The 16,380-nt window shown below is 48.3% G+C and overlaps 1 protein-coding gene and 2 long non-coding RNA genes across 10 annotated transcripts in view; 1 reads left to right on the top strand and 2 right to left on the bottom strand.

Annotated features, from left to right (window-relative positions):
• Window positions 1-3,546, bottom strand: part of DYNC2H1 (dynein cytoplasmic 2 heavy chain 1) — a 339,313-nt gene extending 335,767 nt beyond the window's left edge. For 7 of the 8 annotated variants that reach the window (XM_058686519.1, XM_058686520.1, XM_058686521.1 and 4 more), the window contains exon 1: window positions 3,232-3,544. In XM_058686519.1, the coding sequence (XP_058542502.1) occupies window positions 3,232-3,426 (195 nt within the window). In that variant the 5' untranslated portion in view covers window positions 3,427-3,544. Of the gene's footprint in view, window positions 1-3,231 lie in introns of all 8 variants that reach the window. The other variant, XM_058686526.1, reaches the window with a different exon arrangement.
• On the top strand, window positions 3,531-10,746 carry LOC131486623 (uncharacterized). Its single transcript, XR_009249397.1, has 2 exons — window positions 3,531-9,883; window positions 10,044-10,746. It is a non-coding gene; the product is annotated as an uncharacterized LOC131486623 (long non-coding RNA).
• LOC131486622 (uncharacterized) lies at window positions 10,668-14,859 on the bottom strand. The gene is made up of 2 exons (XR_009249396.1): window positions 13,458-14,859; window positions 10,668-12,974 (listed from the first exon to the last, which is right to left on the bottom strand). It is a non-coding gene; the product is annotated as an uncharacterized LOC131486622 (long non-coding RNA).
• Between the last annotated feature and the right edge of the window lie 1,521 nt (window positions 14,860-16,380).

Here is a 16,380-nt window from a genome sequence, read left to right as displayed (position 1 = left end):
CTCGAGCCCCGCATCGGGCTCTGTGCTGACAGCTCTCGAAGGCCTGCTTCAAATTCTGTGTATCCCACTCTCGCTTGCTTGCTCTCTCTCTCTCTCAAAAGTAAATAAAACATTTAAAAATTTAAAAAACAAACAAACAAACAGCACTTGGGGCGTCTGGGTCATGATCAGGTCATGATCTCACTGTTCCTGAGTTCGAGCCCCGCATCCGGCTCTGCGCCGACAGCTCGGAGCCTGGAGGGGCTGCTTTGGATTCTGTGTCTCCCTCTCTCTATGTCCTCCCCCACTTACGCTCTTTCTCTCTCAAAAATAAACAAACATTAAAAGAAAAAATTTTTTTTTAAAAACAGCACTTATCAATGCCCAAGATTATGTTACACATCTGCATGCATGTCTGTAGCCTATTTTGTCCACTCGAATGTTACTCTGTGCAAATTCTGATGTGTTCATGGTTTTACTGCAAGCACCCAGGACAGTGCCAAACCCGAGTAAGTACTCAGTAAACATCTGGGAACTTCTTAAGTCACGCTGACTCTCAGATATCTAGGGTACAACTTAAGACATAACAAAACAGTGCCTGGGTGGCTCAGTCGGTCGAGCATCCGACTTTGGCTCAGGTCATGATCTCGCCGTGCCCGGGCCCCACATGGGATGTTCTCTCCCTCTGCCCTTTGCTCACTCACACCGTCTCTCTCAAATAAATAAATAAGTAACAAAACATTTTCCAAGGTGACTAACGGTCTGTCGTGCGGTACAGGACTCCACATAAAACACGTTGTTGGGCTCTAGCGGCAACGGCATTAACTTTACAGAGTTGCAGCTTCAATGTTCGATACCCAACCCAAGATCCATCTGCGCCCATTTGCGCCCATCCACGCCCTCCCCGTTTTCCCAGGCCTGTATTTACACTTTGAGTGGCATTTACCACAGTGTGCCCTGACTCATTGTAGAGGAGTGTGTGTCCTCTCAGGCCACCGGAGGGCGGAAGCAGAGAATCCTCTTCTGAAATTCACTGCCAATTAGAGAAGCGGGGTAGCTCACACCCGGAAGTCATATTTCCCATAAAATAGAAATAAAAATAATCCCTGTCTCACAGTGTTGCTGAGAATATCATACGAGCCCCTGGGCACAAGTGCTTCCACCAGTGCCCGATCCGGTGTCAAGAGAAAAGGAGCGGCAATCTATGAGCAGGCATCCTTCTCGCGTCTTCATACCACACACACACGGAGCCAAGAGCTTGCCTGTATTCAGTTCGAAATAAAACTCTGCTCAAGTAGATTCAAGAGAATCAAACTAAGCCCAGGACTAAAGAATCCTAGCGAAGGGAGTGGAGGACTCCATCATGCAAACAACTGCACTCCACGCTTACATCTGTTCAACCTAGTGATTCGGGCCAGCAGGACAGGAAGAGGTCGTAAAATAGGCGCTGCGGGGTGGAGGGGGAGGGGCACTAAGGAGGGACCTGCTGGGGTGAGCACTGGGTGTCCCGTGCAGGTGCTGAAGCACTGAATTCGACACCTGAAACCAGTATTGTTCTGTATGTTAACTCAAATGTTTTTTAAAAAACACAGAATTCAGCAACGAAAAAAATAAAAATCAAATCAAACACGACTTTCGTCCATCTACTGAGACCCTGTAATGTGGGAGGCCTTTCTTTCCTGCCCGTGAGGCTACAGTTTACTTACTTAAGTCCTGATCGCCGAAGGAACCATTTCTTAAGCAATCCTGCCAGTGAAGGCAGTGCAGGAAGCCCATCAAAATATCTCAAACCAGGATTCAAAAATAATAATAATAATAATTTAAACTTTGTATTATATCTTTTCCTAAAAGATTCAAATTCCTAACCAAACTTTCCCTCCGATATAGACTCAGCACATACCCCAAAAAAAGATACCCTAGAATTTGCCTCAAAGAACTTCAAGAGGCAGAAAAAAAAGTTTGATAAATAAGGTTGATGTTTTTAGTTGTAACATACCTACAGTCTTTAAAAGAATCCAGAAAAGCACAAAGGTGCTCTGCTCAGGTGCACAGGTGTGGGCAGGGGTAGGGCTGGGGGAGGGGGGTGGGGACAGCCTGGCTCCCTAAGAGGGTGGAGGGACTGAGGTGGAGGCAGAGGGGGTCCTGAAGGTCAACACCAGGTTGGGGGTGGGGGAGGGGGAACAACCAGGCTCTGAGGATGGAGGGGAACAGCCCAGGCTGCAGAGGGGCAGAAGAGGAGGGGGAAGGGCTGGGGAGAATGAGGGGTTGGGGATGAGGGAGACAGAAGGGCTGGGGGGAGTGATGAGAGGGACAGCAGGGCTGGGGGGGGGGTGAGGGAGACAGCAGGGCTGGGGGGAATGAGGGAGGCAGCAGGGCTGGGGGGATGAGAGAGACATCAGGGCTAGGGGGATGAGAGAGACAGCAGGGCTGGGGGGATGAGGGAGACAGCAGGGCTGGGGGGGTGAGGGAGACAGCAGGGCTGGGGGGGTGAGGGAGACAGCAGGGCTGGGGGGGTGAGGGAGACAGCAGGGCTGGGGGGTGAGGGAGACAGCAGGGCTGGGGGGTGAGGGAGACAGCAGGGCTGGGGGGATGAGGGAGACAGCAGGGGGGGGGTGAGGGAGGCAGCAGGGCTGGGGGCAGTGATGAGAGGGACAGCAGGGCTGGGGGGATGAGAGAGACAGCAGGGCTGGGGGGGGATGAGGGAGCCAGCAGGGCTGGGGGGGTGAGGGAGACAGCAGGGCTGGGGGGTGAGGGAGACAGTAGGGCTGGGGGGGATGAGGGAGACAGCAGGGCTGGGGGGGTGAGGGAGACAGCAGGGCTGGGGGGGATGAGGTAGGCAGCAGGGCTGGGGGGTGGTGAGGGAGACAGCAGGGCTGGGGGGATGATGGAGACAGCAGGGCTGGGGGGGGATGAGGGAGACAGCAGGGCTGGGGGGATGAGGGAGACAGCAGGGCTGGGGGGGATGAGGGAGGGAGACAGCAGGGCTGGGGGGGGGGTAATGAGAGCGACAGCAGGGCTGGGAGTGGAGGGAGCGGGGACAGCGAGGCTCTGGGGAGAGGCGGGGAGGCGCGGGTAGAGACAGTCGGGGTCTCTGGGAAAGCGGGGAGGCATGGGGACGGGGGGCGGGTAGAGACTCCCGGGCTCTCAGGGAGGCGGGGAGGGGGACGACCCGCGGACGCAGGCGGAGGAGGCCCACGACCCCGGCCGGGCCTGCGGCGCGGAGGGGCGGCGGCGGAGGCAAGGGGCCCGTACCGAGTTGGAGAAGGTGACGCCGGCGTCCGAGCGCTGCACCCTGAGGAGCATCTGGTTGCCGTCGTCCAGAAAGTTGTTGACCTCTAGGCAGCCGTCCGCCCGCGGCTGGTCGCAGGGCTCCGGCAGAAGGCCGAAGTAGTTCTGAGTGGTGGTGAGGAGGAAGGCCTTCCGAACGTCCCGGGCCCCTCCCGCCATGGCGGCGGCCACGACGCGGGGACACGCGGGGTCCGGGGGCCGCCACCCGACCGGCGCAGCTCAGCTCACACCGCCCGCCGCCGGCCGGCTCGGCTTCGCGGTTGCCAGGGCCAGTCGCTATGGCGACGGGACCCGACGTCGGCGCGGGCCGCGCGCGCGCCGTGGACGTTAACGCGCGGGTGCGCGCACGCGCACGCGCCGCGCTGGGAGGCCGCCGCCGCTTCCGCGCTTTGCGGCTGCTCGTCGGTCGCCGCCGCGGAGGTAAAGCTTTCCGGTCGCAAAAGCCGGAAGCGGTTGGAAGAGGTCCACGCGGTCGTCAGTGAAGTCGCGCGCCCCGGATTTCGGAGGGCTGGGCCGCGGGGCTTCCGCTGCACCTCCAGCCGCCGGCCGCCGCGCTTGGAGGGACGCTCCCTTAAAAGTCGCTTTCCGAGGAGGCCGAGAACGAGTGGTGGAGTGCAGCGGTAACTCGCTTGTTGCATCTACTCCTCCCCTCTCTGTGTTGCCCATTTCCCACCCCTCTTTATTAACGAACTTCAGGAAAACGTAGAGGTTTTCGGCGCGGTCGGGACCTGAGCTTGCGGCCACCTGTGACACCAGCTGGCTAATCTTATAACAAGCACAACCGAATCCTGGAGAAATACAGGACGTGGGGCGTTATCGTTTACTACGCCGTGGTGTCATTGTGAATTCCGATACTGCTGCTCTCTGATCCCGGTTTTGTGAATCCCAAAATTATCTTCCAAGAACCCTGGGCCCCGGAGACATGGGCCCCGCCCGGAAAGCATTTTGCCGGCTTTATCCTCGGGAACTTAAATAGGTTACGGATTTTTTTTTTTTTTTTTTTTTTTTTTGCATTCAGGAGTCATAACTTCCTGCTAAAACTATATTATTTTATCATTGCAAAGAGGGTCTTTTGATCTGCTGAGCAACTTGCTTAAGATTAGGGAGTGCGAACTAAAGACAGCTGAACTGCTGTGCCAGATGGTGGGAGAGAGGCGTCCATGAATTGGGATTCTGGTCACCGAATGGGGAAAAAATCCAGACAAGAACCCAAGGTGACTGACTAGCTAAAAAAGGATTTTGAAAGCGAAAATGGCTGGTATGGATACAGAGATACCCCGCTCTGCAGCGGGCGTTATGACCCTTAACAGGGTCTTCAGGAAAGTCACCACTACTCACAAACGCTTGGTCTGGAGGAGTTGTTTTGCTGGAAACAGAAACGGTTGGATTTAGCATCCATGACAACGTGGTAAGTGTAAAGGCAGCAGGTGTAGCGACAGGAGTCAGGAAAGCAGTTGAGATCCTACGAATGCTACCCTTCCAGAAACTTGTGGGACTCTTGGGTGGGCTTTGGACTTCCACGAGATAGGAAATTAGAGTGTTTGAGTGTAGTTTAACCCGGATGTCCAGAAACATAGAAACTCCAGCTGACGCGTAAACCCTGTGAGGATAGGAATTTTGTATGTCTTGCTCACTGCTCTGTACCTAGAATTAGGCATAGAGTGGAAAGGTCCCTGTACTCCTGAAGCTTCAAAAAGGAGGAAGGAATCTCAGAGATAAGTAACTTATACAAAGCCACAGAAATAATTAGCTGTAGAACCAAGATTCATATCGAGCTCCAACTCCAAACCGATCTCTAGGCACGACACCACAGTGGTACACAGCCAGCTATCCACCAGTATCCATTGTCTCCAGCCACAGCTAAGTAGCTACTACCAGGGCACCCCACTCTCGGTTGGGCGCCCCACTCTTGGTTTGACTCTGATCATGATCTCACAGTTTAGTGAGTTCCAGCCTGCGTTGGGCTCTGTGCTGCTAATGCAGAGAATGTTTGGTTCTCTCTCTCTTTCTGCCCCTCCCCTGCCCCTTGCTCATGCTGTGCTCATGCTGTCTCTGTCTCTCTCAAAAATAAACTTCAAAAAAAAAAAAAAAAAAAGAACTACTAGCCAGGTGTGGCCATCATGTAACTCTCATCAGCAGAATGCGGCCAGAAGCAATGTGTGCCATTGACAAGGGAAGTTTCAAAGAAGGGAGTGCGCCTTCATCTTTGGCCAGCTGGATACAGACGACAAAGCCATAAGAGATGACCGAACCACAAACCAGGAGGACCTCAGGGCTCCTGGCTCCGTGTGGAGTAAAGCCAGCAGCTGTTAAGTAAGCAAGAAATAACCTTCACTGTGTTTGAGCCATTTCGCATTATCCTTATGTGGGTCTGTTTTTTTAGAGTAACGTAAGCCACTCTAATCAATAGAGTAACTGATCTCAGCAGTAGGGTGCTATTTGTTTGTTTGGGGTTTTGTTTTCTTTTGTTTTTATGTTTATTATGAGAGCATGAGGGAGAGAGAAAAGCTCAAGCAGGCTCCGAACCCGCAGCATGGAGCCCAACGTGGAGCTTGATCCCCAACCAAGAGTTGGGCACCCAACTAACTGAGCTACCTATGCACCCCCATTTTCTTTAATTTTATGTAGGACATTGGTTTAGTAGTTGGCTAGCAGGTAGCATGAAATGTGAAGTGGAGGACAAGGGACAGGACCTTTCTGGGCTAAAATTTCCTGATTTTGTTCTATATTTGTATTTTTCAAGCATCAGTTCTTAAAGGCTGTTGCCGTTTGGAATCTGGAACCATATCAATGATTCGACATTTCGTACTCAGCTACGTTAAAAGCCGTTGGTTATCTTGTACTCTGAATGGATTTTTTACCTAGGCACGGTTTCATAACATCACACATCGGTCATTTGGAAAATACTGGTTCACTGAGCTATGAGGATCTTCCAAATGTTGATACGTTTCATAACACAATATTAAAACAATCACATGCATTAGTATACCACTCAGCTCACAAGTCTCTATGTCTGAAGAGGTTGTTAGGTTTACAACAGAGAATGTAACTTTTCCAAAATTCTAATTTTTTTAAATTTCTTTTTTTAATATGAAATTTATTGTCAAATTGGTTTCCATGCAACACCCAGTGCTCCTCCCAACAGGTGCCCTCCTCCATGCCCATCACCCACCCTTCCCTCCCTCCCACCCCCCATCAACCCTCAGTTTATTCTCAGTTTTTAAGAGTCTCTTACGGTTTGGCTCCCTCCATCTCTAACCTTTTTTTTTTCCTTCCCCTCCCCCATGGTCTTTTGTTAAGTTTCTCAGGATCCACATAAGAGTGAAAACATGGTATCTGTCTTTCTCTATGTGACTTATTTCATTTAGCATAACACTCTCCAGTTCCATCCACGTTGCTACAAAGGGCCATATCTCATTCTTTCTCATTGCCACGTGGTATTCCATGGTGTATATAAACCACAATTTCTTTATCCATTCATCAGTTGATGGACATTTAGGCTCTTTCCATATTTTGGCTATTATTGGAAGTGCTACTGTAAACGATGGGGTACAAGTTTCTAATTTTTGCATGCAAACTTGAATTTTATCATCGGCAATGAAAACTGGCAGTTGTTTTCCTTGAAATAATAGCCTTAAACTGTAAGAGACTCTTAACCACCGGAGAACAAACAGGGTTGATTGAGGGAAGAGGGTGGGGGGTGGGCTAGATGGATGATGGGGGACTAAGAAGGGCCCTTGTTGGGATGAACACTGGGTGTTTTAAGTGATGAATCATTGAAGTCTACTCCTGAAACCATTACTACACTATATGTTAACTAACTAGAATTTAAATAAATTTTAAGAAGATAGCCTTATTAGAGAATGCATTTTTGAGAAAAATGTCTGTTAAAGGCTCAGTCTCGATAACCAGAGCTTTTCTGCCATAAATGGCCTTATGTGAATACAGCTGCTGGTTCTGATCAGGACTCCAGGCCCAGGCTCCTTCCTGCAGGCAGATCACGGGTCACTGAGCCGCCCGCGTGCCTTGTGTGTGCTTCATCTCATCACCCAGGACGTGAAATGACTTGTCCTCAAGCTTTGGGACTCAGTCAAGAGGTAATCTTTACCCCTTTATTAAGGAACTCTTCCGGGAAACGGGGATCCTTTCCTGTGCGTGCATGGAGGCAGAGACCGGATGGCTTCTGGAACAGTTGTGTGCCCCAGTCTCCATCTGGGCCAAGGTGCTGGCAGTTTTAGCAGCCGCATTAGTTTTCCAGTGTTTCATCACCAAGAACTGCAAAGCTAGCAGCTTAAAACAACATCTCTTTTAGCGTGAAGTCCCGCCTGTCAGTAATGGGGAAACTGCATACATGGATGTCCACTAAGGATCTCCTGTAACTTAAATCAAGACATGGGCCAGGCTGAGTTCTCCCCTGCAGCTTGGGGGTCCTCTCCCAAGTTCAGACCATTGAGGCAGAATTAAGTTCCTTGCAGTTGTGAGACTCATTCCCCATTTCTTTGCTGGCTGTCGACTGAGGTTCCTTTCAGCAGGTGGAGGCCGCCACATTCCTCACGTCTGGCTTCAGAGCCAGCCAGAGAACTTTCCCACCCATCAGTTCTCCCATCACACCTCTTATAACAGAAAAGAGGCTCATTCCTTTTAAGGGTTCACCTGATTAGACCAGGCCCAGTGGATGACCTTTATGAACTTTCAGTCAACGGATTAGTAAATTAAGCATGGGAATGACAGCCCATGCTGTCTGCAGGCGTGGCGCCCCATCTCAAGGTCAGAGGGCTGCACAGGGTGTACCCACCAGGGAGTGGAAACCTTGGGGCCCCTTCCGAGTTGAGCCTGCCTCAGCTACCCTTGCTTTTGCACCACCGGTGAAAATGTCAAGCAGTTAAAAGAGGCATAGAATGTCCCACCTTGTGAAAATTGCTTGATCTCCCAAACCCCTGAAGATGCCTTAAGTTCCCCCAGGGGTCCAAATGATCTCTAACGGATCTACATCTTTTCTACGGTGGTGACTGCAGGAAAACAGGCTTTTTCTGTTTTATCCATTATCTTTGACAAATATTGGGTAAATTATTTATCATGTTAGTTATAAAAATTGCTCCCTTAGGGCGCCTGGGTGGCTCAGTCAGTTGGGTGGCCGGCTTCAGCTCAGGTCATGATCTCGTGGTCCGTGAGTTCAAGCCCCACGTCGGGCTCTGTGCTGATAGCTCAGAGCCTGGAGCCTGCTTCTGTTTCTGTCTCCTTCTCTCTCTGCCCCTCCCCCATTCGCACTCTGTCTCTCTCTGCCTTTCAAAAATGAATAAATGTTAAAAAAAATTTTTTTTTAATCGCTCCCTTTATTAAATATATTCTTTATACTTACCCAGTGGAAAGAAAGAATACCATGGGATTGTCAGACAATTTTTTGTAGTAAGGCAGTGTTTTTAGACCATGCTGGGGGGAACATACTGGAGAGATGTCATTTCAGAACCTTGCCTTCACACTTACAAAGGCTGAAACTCACTCTTGGGCATAGCCCTCACATATTTCAATCACCAGCAGAGAGAAATGTACACTCTAATAGGACACTCAATGATCAACTCACATACTGAAATCTACTCACCTCTCTGCATGTGTATGTGTCCCTATGGAAGACAAGGAACTCTGTTTTTTCTGAATGTTTCTGAAGTCCTTGAGAAATTTCTAGCCACTACTTCGGGGACAAATAGGGAGCTAGATGCTCCTGCAGCCAGGTGTACTGAAGATACGGGGAGGGAGGGGGAGATATGTAAGCAGGGGGCTCATAGCTGGACAGTCCTTTTGTCTGCACGCCTCCTGCCCCCAGCGAATGCTGGGCAGAGTTGAGGAGGTAGGAGAATGGGCCGGAAACGTGATAATGTGGGTAAGATTTTCCCCAGTCTCCACTGAGAGAACCAGAAACAGACATTAGAGGAGAATGAAAGGTGTGGAGTTCCTTGCAGATAATACTTGTGTGTGTGTTTCATTATAAAAAAGTACAGACATGACTGAATAATTGAAATATTTGACTCTTCTATCAAATTTTAAATCCTATTTATCAATGTTGGTGCTTTATTATGTTTTAAAAATTAAATATCAAAGTTAATTTTCAACATAATATTAATGGTAAGAATTATGGGAGGTATGGCAGAAACTATATTCTCTTTTTTAAAATTTTTTTAATGTTTTTTTTTTGGGAGAGAGAGACAGTGTGAGTGAGGGTGCGGCAGAGAGGGAGACAGAATCCAAAGCAGGCTCCAGGCTCTGAGCTGTCAGCACGGAGCCTGACGCAGGGCTAGAACTCAGGAGCCGTGAGGTCATGACCTGAGCTGAAGCTGGACACTTAATCAACTAAGCCACCCAGGAGCCCCAAGAGATTTTTTTTTTAAGTATAGTTTTGTGATGTTTTTATACTTCTTGGTAAAAATTGTTTCCACTTCTTGATGTTTGGTTTGTATTTACTTTCCGTAAGAGTTTAATTGACAAGTATCTTCTCGGTATTGAGGGACAAGAAACCATATGGCAAAACGCTTACTGGCTCTGACCGTCTCTGCACATCAGTTCCATTCACATTTTCTAGGCCAAGCAAGTCACATGGTCACATCTAGCCACAAGTGCACAGGTAAGTGCAACTTGTGGGGAAGTGGCTTGTGGGGAAGAGAGCTGTAGAATGTTTGAGAGCCTTCCCAGTGACTGCACACCTCAACACCTTTCAAAGTAAGGAAAACAATACCGCTTGTACCGCACAAAATAACCTGCCCTCCTTCTTTCTTCTGCCACAGCAAGGAATAAAGTTGTAGATGGCGGCTGCCCTAATGACAAAGAACAGAGTCTCCTGCTGACCCTTGACCACCGCCTAGTGTGACCAAGCAAACAAACGTCATGTCTTAAACGGTGGAGCTGTTGGCGTCTTTGTTGCTGTGGCCCAACTCACCCATGAGTGCTGCAGTTAGGGCTTGTCCCACACCCGGCCCACACCCCCGGGCCAGTTCGCCAATTGACTTGACTGTGTGAGTTCGCAAGGCTGCTTTACACAACGCTGTCTTCCTGAAATCTGCACCTGTACCAAGTTAGGTGCCCGTCATCTGTCTGACAAACAAAGCTAGTGCTTTTAATGTTGCCTTTCAGTGTGATTAAGTACACTAGTGAACCTACTGTTTTAAGGTTCTTGATAAAAAAAAATGTCAAAACAAGTAAGAGGTAATATTCTCTAATGATGCTAATTATTCTTTTAAATGCTTTGATGCTGCTTTCTCTCCTGTGTGCCTGACCTAGCTTATCTAATCTTGCTTAGGCTTGTAACTGAATGTCCTGTAATACTATTTGAAAAACACACACATACATAACCACTGATACAAACTGAAAGCTTTTTCATACCATGGCAACTATTCATAAGAAGGTTCACATAAGCTATTAGAGTCTTTTATTTCCTGTTTCCATTTTTATCGATGTGAAATGATTGTTGCATAAAGAGCAAGGAAGCCAGGACTGTCTCCTTCTTTTTTTGGATAGCTTCTGTGATAAAATAGCCCTCTGACGTCACCGCCGGTTGCTATGAGAATAGAACATCACAAAATTAGCAGCATCCTTTTACTCAGCAGGGTAGCTCCAGACACATTTAAAGGATAAGAGAGCAAGTTGCAAGTCCCATTTTGCAAGTATTACCTTGGCACCCATAGTCCCTAAAGACATCTAAAAAATACGGAATTTGCAATTTTACACCAAGAAGAAACTTGCTCCCTGAAACCAGGGAAAGTCACTCTTGTGTGTTGAATGATCTTGCCTGGAATGGGGCTAAGAGTCAATGGAAACACATCTGGGGCAGGCCCTGACTAGAGAAAAGGATCTAAGATCTCCACGTGATACACGGTCTTTTGTATCCTGTTGAAACATGGCTCCTTATGGTCCAGCGGCAACCTGTAAACCAGAAAGATAAGTTATCTGGGCTTCCTGCAGGGACACTCGGAGGGATTGCTTGTTTTAAGGATCAAAGTCTTCTTTTTATCCATGCCCATGGTTTCCTTAACAATAACAATTACCTTTATAAGGTGACCTTTTTGCTATATGTGCTTCTGGTTCCCGTATTGTAAATTCCGCACTCGAGTTCCTTCCTGTATAAAACTCTCAAGTCTGATGTATCTTTTTGCCTCCTCACGTGTGTGCCCCTCTCTCTCGACTAAGGACTATCTGACTGCTCTCTGAAACACTAAGCTTAGAACCCTTAATCTCATCTTTGCGGAAAAATTGTGTCATTTCTTTTTTTAAATCAGAGATCTTTTAGTACCTTTGTCACTTAATACTTTCCAGTCTTGTTACTGAGGGTCTAGGGACAGTCCGCTTTTCTAACCCTAAAAGGACCTGGATCGGCAGAATTCCTTAATACCTTTCTATGTCTTCTAGAAAACCAAGTAGTTCTCCCCTGAGCTGTCACTTACGGTATCTTGCTAAAGGCAGATAACAGTATCTAACACGCGTCACTGCCTCCATCTACTTCCCATTAGGTTAGAGTCTCACTGGGCTCCTGGTCTACCTTCTACGTCCCACTGGGGACGGATTTACTAAATATGTTACCAGGGTACAGAAGGGCTGTCCCGCTGACCAGCCTGCTGCCCAATGACTTGTTCTGTACGACGTATTTTAAGTGTCTGTATGGCAGTGCCCTTCTTCCAGGCACCAACGTCGATTCACACGGTAATCCTCGCTCTCATTCGCCAATGTGTCTGGATTTTCCCTTTTGTGGCACAAAGTAGGATTGCAGTTCTTTGCTCTTTTTAAAGATAAGCATGACCATTTCTTTGAAACGTAAGCAGAAGTGACATGTCACGTATGCACACAAACCTTCAAAGCTGATGTATCATTTACCACGTTCTTTCCCAGCCCCGTGGTGATCTCGGAAACAGAAGTCAGGAGGGAACTTTTATCAGCCTCACTCCCTGAGTAGATAGCTGTTCACGGAGTATAGTGTTCTTGATGGTATATCGAAAACAAGAAATGCATTTTTGTTATAAGATAATGAGATTTTGGTGTTGTATGTAACTGTAACATAGCCCTGTCCTGACATGTACAGTCTAGGTATGGCAGCGTTTACCAATAAAAACCCCACAATTTCAGTGGCTTCACATACTAGAAATTTTACTTATCCTGGAGTTCACTGTGGTATTTGGCAGGCAGCCTTCCACATGAGGACTCAAGCATCATGTCCTCCATTTTGTGGCTCCACTGTCCCCCAGGTGATAGAATTCTCTCCAGAGGACTTTGAATGTGGCGGATTGGCAGGTAGGGTGAAGTCTGACACAGGAGACTGTGATGGCAGTTCCCGACAGCCTGAGCCAGTGGGGAACATAATCTCGCTGTGTCTCTGAAGTAAGAGAAGGAGTTTTAGTGAGCACAGTCCTCAGTGACACAAACCCTGAGCTCCGTTCAATGCACCTGTCGGCCCTGACTGGCTTATAAGGTGTGTGCAGCGCTGGCCTCCCGGCATGCAGGCTACAGTCGCACAGAGCCTCATGCTCAGAAGGGTTTCATGCTCTCCAGAGCACTCACTACTTTCTGGACAAGGGATTTTGCAGTTTCATTTTGTTCTGGGCCCCAGGGATTATGTAGCTGGGCCTACAGGTAGGTTATACCCAGAAGACGTGCAGATAGAGCCCTTGGCCTATGGAACGGGGAAGAATTCACTGAAGGTTGTCTGAGAACTCTCTGGGTTTTTTAGCCTGTAGAGAGAAAAAAATTTGTGTGTGCTTTTCTCGTCTGCACATGCTTGCTCCTGGCCGTTATAGTCAGGGTCATTCTCGTTGTCTCAAGAATTATGCCCGTAAAAGCAGAAATGCCAAGAAAACCAGTCGATTTTGGCTTTTTACTTGACAAATCTGCTATGCTGTAGCAGCGGGAGGTCATCTGGGCTAGGAAAGGGGTCAAGAGCTGGGGAAGACTCAGCCTCGGAGGGGGTCCCTGTGAGGCTGGAGGCGAGGGAGTAGCTCTGTGAACAACACGTGGAAAGCAGAAACGGCAGCACAGAGCAGCGCGCCTGCCCAGTGAGTGTCTGAGATTGCGTGCGGGCCACTTCCTGTCTTCCAGGAATCATGGCCTCTGCTGCAGAGTCACATGAACTGGTCTTCCCTGACCTCCAGGAACTGCCTCCCCGCCCCCCGCCCCGCCCCAGTCACCTATGGATCATCCAAAGACACGATGCATACCCATGGCCCAAGAATTCACTCAGTTCCATTCAAACGGCCCTGTGTCCACAACCCGATTTTCAGTGGCTGAGAACATGGCTAAGATCCCTGGAACCAAAGACAGGGCTGTTGACATTCAGAAAGGGTGGTAGTGGTACGAGAGGGAAAGCCCCCTTACCAGGATTTGGGTGGGAATATCGAAAAAAGGGGCAAACCACCCCTTTAACATGCATCCTTTTCCTCCTGGCTTTGGTTCTGTGGACGACCTGAAATTGAGCCCCTTTCTAGCTGAGTGGAACTTGACTTCTGTTGGGTGTTCCCCAAGGAGTCCAACTGATCGTGATTGTGTCCCCCCCTTGGCACTTCTGTTAGCACCTTTATGTTTATTTTCCCACTTTCTCCACAGTCCAATGCTGTGACGTCTTGATTCGGCAGACATGGTTACTTTATCATACAGACGAGTCACAGCATGATTCGATGGTTTATCCATGGTTGCAGAATTTTAAAAGGCAAGCCCATCAGTCTGTTGGTGGTTCTTTTTTCTTTTTTTTTTAACATTTATTTATTTTTGAGAGACATAGAGCGTGAGGAGGGGAGAAGAGAGACACACACACACACACACAGAATCTGAAGCAGGCTCCAGGCTATGAGCTGTCAGCAGAGGGCCCGACGCGGGGCTTGAACTCACAAACCGTGAGATCATGACCTGAGCTGAAGTTGGACACTTAACCTACAAGCCACCCAGGCGCCCCATTGGTGGCTCTCCTTTTAAGACACCGTTTCCACTATGCCATCTTTCCCACGTTAGGTTTGGGGGGAGTATAAAGTGTAACAAAACACAACAGTCATCCATGCTTAAGACCATAGAAATGCTTTTAAGAACACACATAAGTCCTAGCTGCTTGCACCCACTCTGGCCTACTATACTACGCGTCCAAGAAGGCAGCTCTTTTCTGCAGCAAGCCACGAAACCCGTGCACTCTTTGCCGGTAGTTTTAATTCTGGGAACTCTTGGTGTTCATCCGGGACACACATTCATCTACCAGAGGGCAACTCAGGGGCCAGTTGAATATGATTTCCCTTCTGAGCACTTCCATTTTCATTTTTAAGTAATCTCTACACCCAACGTGGGCCCCAGATTCACAACCCCAAGATTAAGTACGGCATGCTCTATGGACTAGGCCAGCCAGGGGCCCCTGAACACTCACTCTTAGTCTTCCTGGTTAGATGTCAAGCTCAGAGCCCTCCTGGGTTGCCTACCTGGTGTACAAGACAACGCTTTTTACCTACGACCCCACATACAGATTTTTATGAATTCTGACCTTCCTAAGGGGTTCCTGCCTAGATGGCTCTCAAGTTACCACTTTTTCCTGCACTCTGCTAGTTTTAAATGCTGATCTACTTATTTCTGTTCACTTCGACCCTTTTATTTTTTTTTTCAACGTTTTTAATTTATTTTTGGGACAGAGAGAGACAGAGCATGAACGGGGGAGGGGCAGAGAGAGAGGGAGACACAGAATCGGAAACAGGCTCCAGGCCCCGAGCCATCAGCCCAGAGCCTGACGCGGGGCTCGAACTCATGGACCGCGAGATCGTGACCTGGCTGAAGTCGGACGCTTAACCGACTGCGCCACCCAGGCGCCCCCACTTCGACCCTTTTAAAAATACACTTTTTTCATTTGAGCAGTTTCAGATTTAAAGGGAGTGGCAGCCATACAGAAAGTTCCCATATATTGCAGTTTCTACTGTTGTTAACATCTAACGTTAGTATGGTTTATTTCTCACAATTAATGAACCAATTATGATTGTTATTAAGTAGGCTCCATTCTTTTTTTCTATTATCTATTTATTTTGAGGGAGAGCATCAGAGCAGGGCAAGGACAGAGAGAGAGGGAGACAGAGAATCTGAAGCAGGCTGCAGACTCTGAGCTGTCAGCACAGAGCCTGACGGAGGGCGCGAACCCACAAACCGTGAGATCATGACCTCACCCAAAACCAAGAAGAGTGTAACACTTAACTGACTGAGCCACCCAGCCACCCCTGGCAAGGTTGTTTTAAAAAATCAATGTTACAGGGGCGCCTGGGTGGCGCAGTCGGTTAAGCGTCCGACTTCAGCCAGGTCACGATCTCGCGGTCCGTGAGTTCGAGCCCCGCGTCAGGCTCTGGGCTGATGGCTCGGAGCCTGGAGCCTGTTTCCGATTCTGTGTCTCCCTCTCTCTCTGCCCCTCCCCCGTTCATGCTCTGTCTCTCTCTGTCCCAAAAATAAAAAAAAATAAAAATAAAAAATAAAAAAAATCAATGTTACAAGGGGCAGTTGGGTGGCTCACTGGGTTAAGTATCCAACTTTGGCTTAGGTCATGATCTCATGGCTCGTGGGTTCCAGCCCTGCCTCGGGCTCTGTGCTGACAACTCAGGGCCTGAAGGCTGCTTCAGATTCTCTGTCTCCCTCTCTCAAAAATAAATGGCCATTAAAAAAAAATAAAAAATAAAAATAAATCGACATTAATGTATAGCAAGGACAGGATGTAGACTTGGGACCATGTACGTGGCATCCTATCAATCACTTAATTTTTGTGTTGCTTCTTTTTCTGGCAAGTGCAAATGCCCTATTTTAAAGAAGTGCTAAGAAAAAATAAACTGTGTATGGAATAACTTAACAGCTTTCAGTGGACCATTTTGGCTGCCTTGATTCAAATACAACTATTTTAAAATATCTTTTTCATCACTTGATTCTATAACCTTCAAAAGCTAAGGGACGCAGGTATAATCAAGACGCTGAGTAGACACCAGTAGAGCTATGGCTCAGTCCCAGTCCTTCCCTCACCGCCCTATTTGGCATAAATACACGCCCACTGTTGTTATAGATGGATATTCAGTTGTTTTTTCTATAGCCTTCTACCTAACAGTTGGATGAAATGAAGAATAAAGGAAATTCTGTATCTTA

Source organism: Neofelis nebulosa, chromosome 10 (genome assembly GCF_028018385.1).
Source record: "Neofelis nebulosa isolate mNeoNeb1 chromosome 10, mNeoNeb1.pri, whole genome shotgun sequence".
In the NCBI taxonomy this organism is placed as follows: Eukaryota; Metazoa; Chordata; class Mammalia; order Carnivora; family Felidae; genus Neofelis; species Neofelis nebulosa.
The sequence above is the reverse complement of the archived record's forward strand: the minus strand, read 5'-3'. Positions and strand labels throughout refer to the sequence as shown.